The sequence below is a fragment of the Podarcis pityusensis genome (genome assembly GCF_964106645.2).
Source record: "Podarcis pityusensis genome assembly, chromosome: 3".
NCBI classification, from domain to species: domain Eukaryota; kingdom Metazoa; phylum Chordata; class Lepidosauria; order Squamata; family Lacertidae; genus Podarcis; species Podarcis pityusensis.
The window spans coordinates 83,092,828-83,107,849 of record NC_138026.1 but is presented as its reverse complement, the minus strand read 5'-3'; the positions used below and the strand labels follow the sequence as shown (position 1 = coordinate 83,107,849).

General features: G+C 41.8%; 1 protein-coding gene and 1 long non-coding RNA gene across 2 annotated transcripts in view; one reads left to right on the top strand and one right to left on the bottom strand.

The window, feature by feature from the left end:
* The window catches only part of TTC27 (tetratricopeptide repeat domain 27), an 81,087-nt gene extending 76,754 nt beyond the window's left edge, over positions 1-4,333 (bottom strand). Inside the window, exons 1-2 of the mRNA XM_080997691.1 lie at positions 4,090-4,333; positions 1,802-1,985 (exon numbers count right to left, since the gene is read on the bottom strand). Coding sequence (XP_080853817.1) covers positions 1,802-1,985; positions 4,090-4,180 — 275 coding nt within the window. The 5' untranslated portion in view covers positions 4,181-4,333. The remainder of the gene's footprint in view (positions 1-1,801; positions 1,986-4,089) is intronic.
* Positions 4,334-4,575: 242 nt separating this feature from the next.
* The window catches only part of LOC308472720, a 31,874-nt gene continuing 21,427 nt past the window's right edge, over positions 4,576-15,022 (top strand). Inside the window, exon 1 of the long non-coding RNA XR_013983669.1 lies at positions 4,576-5,007. This is a non-coding gene — a long non-coding RNA (uncharacterized lncRNA). The remainder of the gene's footprint in view (positions 5,008-15,022) is intronic.

Genomic DNA, 15,022 nt, shown 5'->3' with positions numbered 1-15,022 from the left:
TGTGCTTCAAGTACTGAACTGACTTATCAATTAATTTTTTTTGCTGACAGATAAAAATGGTTTCCAAACTTAGCATAAGTAATGGAGGAATCCTCTGTCCTTCTCCCAAACCAGAAGGAGGGCAGGAAATCTCCCTCAAACTGAGAAAATGAAATTATCTCTGGATTTATCAGAGGTTGTTGCATGGCATAAGGCAATGGAACATAAAAGGCAGAACTTGCCTGTACACATTCTAAAACATGGAGGGCAGCACAGAGTCAGCTATGTTCATTCACCCAATGCACCAAACAAATCCTATTATGCACCTAACCTCTTAAAATAGGAATGCCATCAATGAGAAGCACAGTGCTGCCCCATCTGCACAGGTTGTCAGTTTAGATATGCCATGGAAAAGCAATCTGTGCATCACAACAGTTGCCAATTATAACAATCAAGACCAAGATGTAAAAATAATGAGTTTGATCCCAATAACCAGGCGCATATTTATTCCTCAGATGGGGCTATTGCACATGACTCCTACTGGGTGAGACCCAACTTTGGCAGCCCACAATGGAAATCTGCTTGTGCAATAGAACTTGTAGTTTCTCTTCTCCCGCATGCACAGCTTTAAAATCTGCTCTGTGGGGTTCCCAACCCTCCTGTGCAGATTCTGGAAGTGCTTGGGGAGCTGCGAGTGGGGAGAAGAGGAAGCAGTTGTGCAAGTGGATGTCCACTCAGAATACATTGGATCTCACTCATTATGCTTCCATCTGTCTCTTATTTATCTTTACAGCTCTTCATTTCTGTTTTTCTGCTTCTGTTCTCGGCCTTTGTTTATGTCTCCCTTAAATACCAATGAATGTTAAATACCAGGAAAGCCTTAAAAAAAAACCCACTTTGAAATCTCAAAATTAAAGTTCTTTAAAGTTCTTAGCGATTGCAATGCAAACAGCAGCAACGACGATGAAAGCATACTTAAGATTTGAATTAAGAAGCAGCTTGGTTTTTCATGAATACAACTGATTGCAGTAGAACTTTTTAATAAGCCCAACTATGTGCACACATACTTCTTTGTTAGACTGTTGTCACGGAGGACAAATAGAGCTGCTCAGTTTTGATTCAGAATATTTCAATGTGTTCTCCCATGTGGTTGCCCAACAAGAACTAGGAAATCAGAACAAATCAGCCCCAATATATGGCTAAAAAACCACGATACAAACACAAAAGGCTCAAGAGGCACACATAGGAAAATGGTGCAAAGTGCCTCATATGTAAGTCTCATAGTCATAGTAAATCCTTGCAGTTTTCTTACAACAGATGTCTACAGTTACTAGGTTACTGAAAACATGTTGCAGGATTTGCAGATTTGCATTGATCCTACAAATTATTTTCATAATTCATGTTGCTTTTTCTTTTTAACCCTCCGTCAATAGGTAAGGTGAAACATGAGAGGTTAAACCATGACAGCTCTGAAAAGAATAAAACTTTTGTTTTATAATTAACTCCATAATTCCATGTTCAAGGCAGGCCTCAACAATAACTGGACATTGCCTTGTGATGTGTTAACCCCTCCCCATTAATTTAGTGGGGGGGGAAACAATGTTTTTTGTTCTTACAGGTTTTGGGGTCAGTTCTGCCCCACTGGTATGCCTGAGAAACTGAAAAATCTGAATACTAAATATTCAAAAGATTTAACAACCCATAATTTCTGAGATAGTACACTAGGATGTGTTCAGAATAGCTGTTTTATTTTGAGATTGTTATTAATTTTTATACCGTCAAGTATGAAAAATAAATTTCTTCTTCAAATAATTATTTTTACCTTTCCATAGGATCCGTATCTGCAGAAGAACAGTCCAGATAATTTTGAATCTGCTTTTCTAAATAGCTGGCAATGGTATCCTCTTCTGTTACTTCAGGTGTTGTGAAAATATCCTGAACTGCTTTACTTAGTAAAACGGCCTCATAATTCCCTTCCAACAACAACTGCAACAAGGACCCACTTTCTAAAATAAAACACAACGAAAGTCTTAGGAATCCTATCTTGTTTAATGTATACTCGAGGCAAGCGTAACTTACTTCAAAGAGACTTAATCCTATACAATTATAGTGTTGCATTCTAAGACATCTCATATCAGAGGAAAAGAGTTGGGATGCTTTAGAAAAATACCCATTGGCATTTACTAAATTAAAACAGCATTCATACTGGACTCTTATGGTGTGCTTACAACAAAGATTTTAAAGAGATTGAAATTTGTAAACAAGAACCAGCTGTCCAGACATTAGGCTTCTAATCATTTGCTCTTAACCCTCACACATTCTTTGCAAGCAGTGGTGCAGCTAGGTAATTTTAGATTCTGGACTTGATGGTCCTACAAGGCCCTCTTTCAGACAGCAATGTGTATTGTATCTAACTATCGTTACTATATGCTGTCCTTCCCTGAAGACCCGGGGTGGCTAACAACACACACACACACACACACACACAGCATCACAGAACAGTCATTTAAAACATTGACTGATCAGGAACAACCTTTAAGACACAAAGTAGTGGACAAAAAAACCCTCTCTGTTAAAACATGCAGCTAGCTACCAAAATCCTGGAAAAATAAATATGTTTTATGTTGGCATCTAAATATATGGGTGACAAATGAATCTTAGTTAAGAAGGAGTGCCATAGCCCAAAGGGGGGGGCACTGTGCTCGAAGGCACTACTTCGCGTACTTGGGCCCAATGATGCCAACCTGAATACAATATTTGGAAGTGGGTAGGTAAGCCCTACTCACATAATTGATCACAATACACTCACACCATTTGAATGGCAATGCTCATCAACTTTGGGGGGCCCTGGCCCCCTCAAATATTTTATTTTGGGAGGAGCAAAGGGACCTTGGCCCTTAGGAGTTGGCTCCTATGCAGAGTTCCCCAGCTTGGATGCAGCAGGGAACTGTAGTTTAGGACAGTAGCTACAGAACTGGATTTCACACAGAAGCCAGTGTGAAATGGGAGAAGGGAAGAGGCAGGGAAAGAGTGCTTGGGCCAAATGCTCATTCACAGGCTCATAAACCAAGGTTTCTGAAACCTTGAATGATAATCCAAACTGGGCCTCTATGTTAGAAATCCAACCTGATATCTACTGTCACCTTTACAGACCTCTAATAACCAAAGTTAAGGAATAACTTTCTGGCACCTCTCAAGTTACAGCCATTGTCATTCTAAAGAGAATGAGAGAGGTGCTCATGGTGGGTTCTGGCCCCTCTTTTTCTAGAAAAACAGCACTGCTCAAAACTCCAGTTAAATGCAACTTGTCATGCAAGCGCATCTCATGAGGAGGTTTACAAAATATTGCACTGTTAATATGTGGCTATTGCATTCCGTGATCAGGAAAATACTGAACTGGAAATAGTCTCTGTGGCAACATCAGTGCGGAGGAGGAGGATCACTAAAGGCTTTTGCGACTTCACGGAGCCTATCTGTAACGGTCAGACAGTAAGCATGAAATAGCATGACATTATAATGAAGTTATAATAAAGGTTAGCAAAAACTTGGCAGATCAATCATTTGCAAAGCAACGCAGTGCCCCAGCATCCCAGGGGCAGTCTATATCATAACGAGTGACATTCGTACCCACTACGGAAGCTCAAATACGTGAAACCTCCATTTTATTTTTCGGGGGAGAGGAGAAAAATTGACAATGCTATCTACTGATTGTTGGGTGTCAGACTCACTGCCTTTCCACGCCCCCACGACTCCTTGTCTCCTTTCCATCCCGGAACACAAGCAGACAGCACTGACAACTGCCTCTTAGATGGGTTAAGCTTGATGTCCTGGGTTCAGCCCGCTCTCACCCAGCACTATACCCTTCGCACCTCCAACGACTGCCAGGGTTGCAGCAGCAAAGAAATAACTCCAGCGACTACTCCCTTTGGGAGACACACGCGGACACGCCGCCCGCTGTTCCCACTTCCCACTCAAGGAGGGCAAGGGGAGGCAGGATGAAGGAAAGGGAGCCCTGCCGGCAGTGAAGCGCCGCTTTGACAGGGCTCCCACCCGGCTGCCAGGGCGAGAGGATGAGCGACGAAGGCTGCCTCTGGCTCGCCGAAGCCTTACCTTCAGCCGAAGCCGCCTCGTTCTGCTTCCACCGCGGCGACTCCGCTGCGCTGGGGAAGCCCCTCAGCAACACACGCTCCAACGCCCGCATTTTCTCAACGCGCTCCTGCTCTACAGACGAGACGGAGGAGAAGCCGCTTCCTTTCCTTTTTTTTTTTTTTTTTGACGCGTGGCGAGTCTAACCCATGTGCACTAAGCGGCCTTAGGGAGCCGCCATGCCAGTCGCGCGAAGCAACCTGGGAGAGGTGGGCGGGTCGGTCGGTGGGAGAGAGGGCAGCAACGCATGCGCAACGACGCCGTTCGGCGTCAGGTGCTGGCGGAAAACCTCTTCCCGCGCCTGGAGATATGGGTGGGAGGGAGAGGTTGCGCGCGCACGCCGCACGTGGAAAGGAACGCGGAGCCCTGTGCGGCTCCAGCTGGCACGTGTCGGTTGCGCGGGGCGCGTGTAGACGCGCGCGAGGGATGTTGGCGCGGCAACTCGAAGCAGCGCTTGAAGCTCGTGTGGCTGGCGCCGGCGGGAAATGGTCGGCGCGACCAGAGCCCTAAACCCGCTTATTGTATAGCGGCATCACGAGTTGTAGGTGCTTGCATTAGTTTTTCTCACTAAAAGGCGTATGAGTTCAAGGTGTCTGCAATCAGTGCCTGGTTTTTTTCCTAGAAAAGGAGGTGCCAGAACTCACCATGAACACCTGTTTTCTTAGAATGGCAATGGCTCCCACCTGAGAGGTCCTGGAATTGAGTTCTCGTGAGTTCCCACTGAAAAGAAATAATATCTGCGTCTGCCTACCAGTGTAGAGGGGAGCAAAGAGGACATAGGCAGAGTGGGCCCTACCGTTGGCCTGAGCAAAGTGGCTTCTCCGGCAGGAGGTGCTGAGGGATGAGGAGCAGCAGGCAGGCATTTGGAGCACTAAGCTGCAGGTGGGTTCCTTCTTTAAGTCAGACTGCCTTCCTTCAAGGCAGGATAAAGTGCTAAATTAAAATTAAACTGCTACTCCAGTTGGCTTCTATATGGGGAAAGAGAGTGGGAGGCAGCATTTTGTCCTTTACCTTAGACAACAATATTTATTGGATCAGGCTTGGACTGAAGGGTGTGATCAATATAGGTTCTTATTTGCTGTTTTGTGAGGATTCTTTCCCCCCCTTTTTTAAAATTAAAAAGTAGTGTGTATGTGTGTATTTAAATAATATATGTTCAGGTGAGGCAAGTGTTTTGCTCTTGGAGTTACAAACACCTTGGGTCACAAACACTTAAGGTTACAGACCTTGCTAACCCAGAAGTAGTACCTCGGGTTAAGAACTTTACCCCAGGATAGGAACAGAAATCGCGCGGTGGCAGGGGGAGGCCCCGTTAGCTAAAGTGGTACCTCAGGTTAAGAACGGTTTCAGGTTAAGAACAGACCTTCAGAATGAATTAAGTTCATAACCAGAGGTACCACTGTACTTTCCCTTCCTAAGGATGGACACTTAACAAAGAGAAAGAGGGTGGCAGGACATTGTTGCCTGGTGTTGAAGCACACCTCTTTCATATACACTGATTGTCCACAATCCAATCAAAAGATGCCTATCCTTTTTGAAATCAGTGAACTTAAGTGTGTGTGTAATTCTGTTGGGTTGCAGCTCAGAGCCACGGAATAGAAAGTCCATTGCTTTCCCAGATTGTCACTGGGGGCAGTGCAAGCAGTTGTGTGGCTGGGGGTGGTTAGTGGCTCTGCTTCTCTCCAGTTCTTGTGGCACCACTGTCATCTTCTCCCCTGCCCACCCATTCCTTCTTGTTGACTTTTTTTTTTGGCCACCACCACATTAGCAGTGGCACCAATGGTTTATCCACGACTCCCTCCACCACCTCTTTATTGCTTTGCTCTGAGGAAGGGCCAGGTAAGTCCCTCCTCAGAGTGAAGCAGCAAGGAAGAGGTGGAAAGGGCACTTATTGCCTCACCAAGTCGGTGGGTGATGGCACTGGCAGCATTGGTGGCCGATAGTGATGTGAGTGAAGGGCCAAGGCGTGTGCCAATTTGCCATCTCCCACCAGCCATAGCCATCTAAGTGGTCTCATTACCTCTCATAATTGGGTCAGCCCTGTGCAGTTCCCTTATTTTCATTGGAGACACATCAAAGCCACAGAACAGAGCAGAGTGGAGGAGCAGGGTGTGACAGCCAAGAACATTCATGTGGACAAGGCTTTAGGAGAGCAATGCATGTAAATACCCTACTGGAAACGCAACCAGATTATAAAGTCTTGTTTCCAGTTCTAGGGTTTTCCTGCATTTCCTCTTCCACCACCCAAACTCCTTATTGCAGCCACAAGGACTAGAAAATTTAATTAATTAAAATATTATACTTAAATAGGTATTATTAGAGTGGCTTTCATACATATTTATATATATATATATATAACAATAGCAAGCTAAAACAAATAATTCATTAAATAAGTAAATAAGCAACCCGAGAGAATTGAAACAAAAATCCAACAGACATGGGGAAATAAAAGTGCACATCACAGCAGTTCTGCTGCTGCTCATGGGAAAAGTTGGTACTGACGAACACGTTCTGTTCCTAAAATCATTTTTCAGCCTGTCCTAAGATTTCAGAGCCATTTACACTGTACCTGGAGATAAACCTTAATCTGGTGTTGAGAAAATAGGATGGGATATTAATGGCACCGTGACATGTTTTGATGTTGTACCCTAATTATCACAGTGACAGTTGCACCAAACAGTTGTCACAGTTGTTTCAAGAGCTTTTCCGTAAGTGTGGTGTCCCCACTCCAGTATCTCTCTCTCTCTCTCTCTCTCTCTCTCTGTGTGTGTGTGTGTGTGGTGAGGCATAGCCAACCTCCTGACAGTGGTGTGACAGCTGTTTACTTGAACATGGTTGGAATGGTTGAACCGCCCTGAGACCTGAGGGTATAGAGCGGTATATAAATTTAAATAATAATAATAATAATAATAATAATAATAAATAACAGGGCAGTGGCGAGATCATGGTCATGTGACTGCATCAGTAGGATCACCACCAATCTTGTGTTCTCACTGGTGTACCGTCGCAGCCCCAACTTTACTACCATTCAGCCCTGTCCTGCTAAGCAGCAATGGGGCAAGTTTTGGAAGGGCAGCTCCACCCCACCTGTGTGCCACTACTCCTCTGCCCCCTGCCTTTTCACTCATTGATATTTAATGTGGCAGAGGTCCCATCTGGTGTCTGATACTGGTACAGCAACATCAAAATACTCTGCTGAACCACTGAAATACCATTGGGACCAGTCCTGCATTTCTGTTTTCTAAGCAGTTCATAGTATCCAGTCATTAACATCATACTGCCACACAAGTGAATGTATTTCACAAGCGTCTCTAGAATTTTTCTTCTGCTGCTGAACAGACAACCCCTTTGGAAGTAAGTGGTGATAATCCAACTTTTGTAGGATTTATATGGAAAATAGCTTTTTGGAATATGTGTCACAAGCATATCATCCAATCACAACATAGTGACTATGTGCAAAACGTAGCTTATAAGGCTTTTATAAACAACATAATAGGGAATCAGTCCGCATGAATAATAGTAAGATAAGTAATGGAATATTCTAATTAAACCATTTGCAATTAAATGAAATGCCCAAATGAATACTATTTCATTGGAGCATGTATGGGTTTCCTTCTCTATAAAAATAATAGTGTGGCCTCTGGCTTTCCTAAAGAGAAGGGAATAAGAAGATTCTAATTTAAGGGATAATTTTAAAATCAAAATAGGTAGTCATTCAAGTACAATCAAGAGTACTTACCGTTCAATGTACTTTTAAAAGATCCCTAACCTATACTTAGTGCTGGTTCCATGTTTTAGTACTCCCCTTACATCCACTGGAGCCCCTTGATAGCTTACATATGCATGTGCCTGTTGAAGACTTTCCTCTTTCAATAAGCTTTATAAGTGGAGATTTTTGCTCCAATCTGTATCTGTATTGTATTTGAACTTTTTAAAAATATATGTATTTTTAAACTCTTATTCTTGTAATTGTTTTTTCTGTATGCATTCTTTTCTATATGTTTTAATGTATTGGGCCATCACTTTGAGATGCTTCAAAGGAAATGATTTATAAATTAAGTAAATCATAATGATTTGCACATCTGTGTGTTTGCAACCGAAGCAGGCAGGTTACTATCTTACATGGACATGGGCATCTTTGGTTCTATCCCCAGGGTTTAGGCCATATGGTAGTAAGGTATCAAGTCTAGGTCACCACAAGTTTTCTCTTACTTCCAGTGGTTTTGAATCAGGTGGCGTCTCTGTTGCAGAGACAGCTCAGTGGTGGTCATCTGAATTGAACTGCTTTGCAACTGATTGTTCATTAAGACTGTAGATTTGTGCTTCCTAAAATATGTGTGTAGATCAGTTGTTGTTTTACACACATACTGAACATGTCATCATAGACATTTCCACTCAGCAATGTAAATTACATTGCAGGACCTGCAAGTGATGTTTTGTTTGATATAGTAAGGTCTTCCAGTCATAATATGCTTGAAGGTAACTGTCTCCCTCAGATAAACACAGGTGATAACCAATTTGCAAAGATGTGATTCAGGATTGCTGATTTGTGGTTTAAGTACAGTTATTAATAGTACTCTGCATTGATTTGGAGCCTATGGAATACTATAGCAGAAGGCTTGCTGACTGCTTTAAAAAGACATTCCAGTTGCCTGAGAATGAGTTGTTATCTCTGTTTGCCAGGGTGTGTGGGTGTATTGATCATATATCCAGCCTCTTTATTCTATTTCCCCTTCCCACTCAGTTGTCATTCCCTCACTCTTCAATCTTTCAACATTCATGCCTTGGAGTTATGCATGGAATTATTTTGGAGTTCCCATTTTCATTTTCACCCTTGCACCGTACATTTTCACCCCTGTACTTGTGTGTACCTCAGCATTACCTTGAGTCTTCTGGTACTTTTGTGCATCAGTGCTCCGGTTTTGGCTACATAAGCACAAGCACACGACAGTTCAAATTGGTACATCGATTATTTCCTTTAGGATTATGAAATTTGTCTTAAAACCATGAAGATGGCTGAGGCAGAACCACTTGTTATTTATCTTCAGTCTTTAGTTATTTAGCAGCTCTTTCACAGAGGATTTCAAGACTTTTGGCTGAAGAGCAAGTCCTTGATGGATTGTCATTCTCTGGCAATCCAGAGATTTCATGCAAAAGCACGTCTGGCAATGTGACCTTTTTCTGTTTTGTGAAGACCCAACCTTGGATTTCAAGCTATAGACAAAGAAAGCCTGCTTTAGTGTATATGGTTTGTTCTCCTTGGATCAGGACCTGTGTCTCCTGCCAACTTCTTGTCTGAAACACAAGTTATTTGAGGAATGAGGGCTACAAATTATAATCACTGGCAGAAAGCCAGCTTTATTGACATTCAGCCAACCCCATCAATCAATCTAAATCTTTATTTCCCCTTTTTGATGGACCAAAGGAGGGCAGGAAGATGTCAAGGGCCTCCTTCTGTTGACAGTTTTGACTCCATATTAAATGAGTGCATCTCAAGGTTGGCTGTCTTATAACATTGACTAATGAGCCATATATTCATTGGGGGCGGGGAAAGAAAAAATCTTGAACACAAAGGAGGTCACCGTCTCTTTTCCAAGACAGTCCTTCATAAAGGTTGTCAAGGTCTTTGGTAAACGAGGAGAGCTGAATGTCCTTTCTGCTATTAGACATGATTACAACTTGGCTGGGATCGCTTGCTGTTTTAATATTGAGCTCTATGACTCTTTATTAATGTTAATTGCTATTGGTGTTTTGTCCAAGAGGCAGTCATGTACTGCATTCTTGGACAAATTGTGCACTATTATTTCTTTTAAAAAATGTATAATAGCCAGTTTTAGAATGCAGTGATTTTTTGACATGCTTCCACATTTGAACAGAATCTTACAGGGCGGCAAAGGTCATGACTTTCTGTCATCCGTGATGTGGACAGATTGTACTCTAACACCATTTGTTCGTTTCTGAAACAAAATAAGGGTCATTTCTATTTAAATCTCATTTGCAGGTTGTTAATATATTACTTGTGAAAATACTAAGCAATGGAAATGAGAAGAGAGTGTGTGTTTCTTGCTCCAAAAACAATTTCTCACTTTAAATGGAAAACAGTGGCATCTAGAGCTGTATCACTCTGATGTGGTAGAAAAGAGGTGCTGCCAGGAATGGGGGAAGAAATTAAATTCAGTTTACATTTAAAGGTGAACCTACCAAATGTACACTTTCCAAATCAGTAATCAAACCAAAACAAAACAAAACACAGCCAGTCATCCTTTGAAATTTACACTTCTCTTAATTTTGAAACGTAGTTCTCCAGTCAAGTATTGTGTACAAAAATGTGTATACTGGGGTACATAAAAGTTGCAGATATTAGCATACACACATAATTTGCATTATATATGTTTGTCAAAAATTGGTACATTGGCAAAAATTGCATACAAATTGTGTGTATTAGGAGAAATTTGCACTAAAATACAGATGAATTTTCATGAGAAATTTCTTTAAAAAGAATTCACAAACTGATGTGGAAATGCGGCGAACTGAACTGAAGATGGGGAAAAGTGAGAAACCAAAATTGCCAAATAGATCCCATCCCTAGGTCCCATCCAAATCTTTCTCCATAATACTTAGGTTTGACTTCTGTGAAACTTAAGCACATCACACCCTAGCTACTTTTGTACTAAGCCACACTACTTAATTTTGTCTCCAACTGTGCCCCTAATAGCAGCAGCATTCTATTTCTAAACAGAACTAAGCCTGTGATTCCAAACCCACTTACTATGGACAGAGGTATTACTGAAGAGGGGGACTTGTTTTGGAGTAAAGATGGTGATACTTGCACAGCACAACTATTTTAAATTAATGTAACTAATACAGTATTTTTTCAAAGAATAGTTGACCAATACACTGGTACCTCGGGTTACATATGCTTCAGGTTACAGACACTTCAGGCTACAGACTCCGCTAACCCAGAAATAGTACCTCGGGTTAAGAACTTTTCTTCAGGATGAGAACAGAAATTGTGCTCCGGTGGCGTGGTGGCAGCGGAAGGCCCCATTAGCTAAAGTGGTGCTTCAGGTTAAGAACAGTTTCAGGTTAAGAACGTACCTCCGGAACGAATTAAGTACTACCACTGTAGTAACAATACATCTAAGTAGCTCAAATGTACCCTAAGTTGCAGGTCATAGAGCCAAGAAGAAGATCTATGTCAGTTCTTCAGAGACACTTAACTTGTCAAAGCCTCATTAGGTTTAGTAAAAAAAGAAAAAGACAAAAGCAAAGGGGAGACACCTCAGAGTTGGATGATCAGCTAAATCTGCAGGAGACTATCAGTATAGGGGCTACTACTGAAACTTCAGATTGGAGGAGACCCACAAAGTATATATAGAGGAGATGGCCTAGCCTGCTACCTGAGGCAGAAAGTAGGAAGACAGCTCATTTCCTGACTTACCATTACAAACCCCCAAGGCTTGACATCAGCTGGTCAGAGCACCTGCAGATTTATTCATGTATTTATTTCCATTTATTAATTGCTTCCTAGGAAACCTCCCAAAGTGATTTAACAATAAACACAATTATAATTAAGAACAACTCTGGTTTTCTTCTCCAACTAGCTATCATGGCAGTTCAGGGAGTAAGAAACTGATGCCACAGGAAATTATAATATTGTTGTACACCTCCTCAATCACCAAGCAGTGTGAGTTTCCAGGGGTTCCAGGTGCTTACCCAGCATTTGGTTTCCTTGGAACGAGGGTAAGCTTTGAGGACTTTGCCCATCGCTGGTACCAAACCTAATCTTCTGCATTAGGGTGTTTAATTTTCATTGTCTTGCATCTAAAACTGTGGACTCCTCAACAGAGTTTGGAGGACCTGTTCATGTTTTCTGCAGTGATGCTTCTTAACACCTTTCACTCATTTTAGGAGATGAAAGAATAAGAGAGATAACTAGGCAAGAACTTAAATATTCTTGATAGCCAGATGCTCCTTCATTTTGCATGCAGGGAGCTTCCAAGCCCTGTCAACTTGACAAATGAACTTAGTTCTAAATGTGTCCCTTGTTTACTTTAACAACAGAGTGTTCCAGTATTCCAAAGTGTGTGTTCCTTTGCTGCACTGAAAGCTAAGTTCTGCTATCAAAAAGGCTGTATATTTATTCATTGCATATATACTATTTCTGCTTTATTGCTATCTAAAATTGTTGAAATGATTGCCATAAATCATGACATCACTGTGTAGCTTTCCTTGCCCTGCCATCTGCATTCACAATCTTCTGAACCAGTTTTAAATAGGGCATTGATTCAGTGTACCAGGATGGAACCATAATATTCCTCCCATATTCTCCTGAAAATTGGGAGCGAGAGGGGACACACACCAAGCCTCTAACTGACATATGTATTGGAATCTACAGAAGCAACATAGTTTGATCCCAGGAAGAGAAAAGGGAAAATTCTGTACTACCATCCAATCCATCCTATTGTGGTGGTCCTGAAGGGGCTCTGGATATGGTCATTTATCCATCTTCAGTTTTCTCTCACCCTTACAAGGGAGTAATTAAGGCTTACTTCTGAATAAATATTATTAGGATTGTGTGCTTAAGTTACATGTAAAAATGCAAATATGAATCATGCAGTTTGCCTGTGTTTGTCTCTTTGTGTCCCCAACCCTAGGTTTTAAACCATAATTAAATCTGGTTGGGGGTGAGAAGGAGGTCCATGCAGATCACTCACCTTTTGACAGTCCCAGCTCATTTCTGGTCAACCCAATTCAACCTGGGGCAATTTGAGGTTGCCTTAACCCAACCTGACTGTAGTACAATTGTATATTGGCTTTACGTTGTGCTTTAGAGAGAAACAAGCCACAAGTGCTAATCCAGGCATCATGCTAAGTCAACCTTTGCCAACCTGGAATGCCCTACACATGCTGTTGTAGTACAACTCTCAGCAGCATGGCTGGCTGGTTGTAGTTCAACAATAACTGGAGGGCACCAGGTTGTTGAAAAAGTAGTGAGAGGGAGTGAAGCAATCAGAGTGAGTGGTGCTTTCAAAATTCCAAAGATTGGTGACCGCTAAAGTAACATTTCTCACCTCCATCCTGGGCATCCACAGGGCATGATAATGAGCACAGCTGCTCATGTGCAAGAGTACATAATTGTTTGAACCTTCCTTCTAACTACCGGAAATCCCATATGCTTTAAATTCAGATTCCATGCTACTGAATGTGAGGATCCCTAGATCAAAACCAATGTCTATTGCAGAATTCTTTGGGTGTTTATCCAAAGGTCTGTAATTCCAGAGGCCTATTTTGTGTAACAGCTTGTAAAAACAAATATGTAAAGCTCTATAAAACTGTTATCATTAATCTGTGAAAATGATCAGTATAAAATATGAGGCATTAAGTACAATAATTACATTATCATTATACTCACTGATTAAATAATGCCCTGTAAGGAGGACTCTCGTAGGGCCAAGCACAGCCCAAATCTCTGCCAAGGCACAATCTGGAAAGGAGCCATTTCATCTCCAGGAAATGATCCTGCCAAGGGCTTGGACTCTTGACAGAGGGGCGAGGGCTGTCTTCCTAAATAAATAGCTTTCACAATCCATTTCACTAGCACAAATTCATAAAACTGGATTGGCTCCACATTCCAAAGCACATAACATTTCTGTATCATTAATTCCTCCTTGTTGAAGGCAGCAAAGAGGAAAGAACGGAAAAACTCCAACAGGAATGTGTGGAATTTCTTCAAGTTCAACTTCATGGAGGATGAAGCTTCCAGTGATGGCCAAATGCTACTTCCAAGACCAGAGACACTGTGTATCTGGTGTCAATCACTGAGGTACAACAGTGGGAGAAGGCTGTCATGCTGAAGTCCTGTTTGTGGTCTTAGCATAGGCTTCTCGTTGGCCACTGTGGGAAAGGGGGTTATGTACTACCTATGTCTTTAATTTTGAGTCACCAGTGCTCTTCTTGTGTGTACTCCCAGTGAGCTACCATATGCAACACCTTCATACTGTTAGGTTTGCTCCTTTTCCTGGTGAGAAGTTACATGAGTAGAGTACTTGCCCTGGTTTGGTTTCATTGGGAAAGAGATCACTGGCAGTTTATGGCCTTTTGTAAAACTTGAATTTATTTACCAATGTACAGGTTGAGCGTAAGTGAATGCAGAGCTTAAAACACTCCAATAGACAGTCACATCAGATATTAAGAGAGATCTGATGCAACACAGTAGATCTCTAGAGACAGAAGGCTTTCTGTGAAGACACTTTCTTGCATGTACAGAACCCAGAATTCTGTCCCTATCTCAACTGTCCCCCCCCCCACACAAATACAAATCTAGTTTACAACATCCTAAGTGTGTGGAGTGAGAGAAGGTGAGATACAGTTTTTCCAGTTCAGTACATCCCAGATTGGTCCTGTATCAAGAAGCAAATCTCTAACAACTATCTCCCATGGAAACACATCACCTTTTAATTTTGGAATTTTTTTTGTTTGTTACTCCAATATGTGAAAGTTATCTGTAACCTAATAGCAAAGTCAATATAGTTCTTGAGGTCATTTTTGTTCCAGACACTTTGTGTACATTTTTTGCATACAGAAAGAAAATTTAATGACAAGTGTTTGAAATGTGGGGACATGGTTTACTACTCTGCAGGTATCATAGAAGGACTATTTTCAAGGTCTTTTCTGTGTAGATTCTGCATCCAAAAGTGCACTGCATTAAAAATATCACCCCTGAGGTTTGTTTCCAGTGTTCAAAACTCCCATTGTTCTAGGCGCAAATTACGACAAGGAATTTAATTAGTGTGAGCAGTATCTGAGCTTGGGACGCAGTACTGCGCCTAAGATTTCAGATTAAAACTGCAGAGTGGAAGGAAAGGAGGAGCTTTTTCTGCCTCCCCACTTTCAG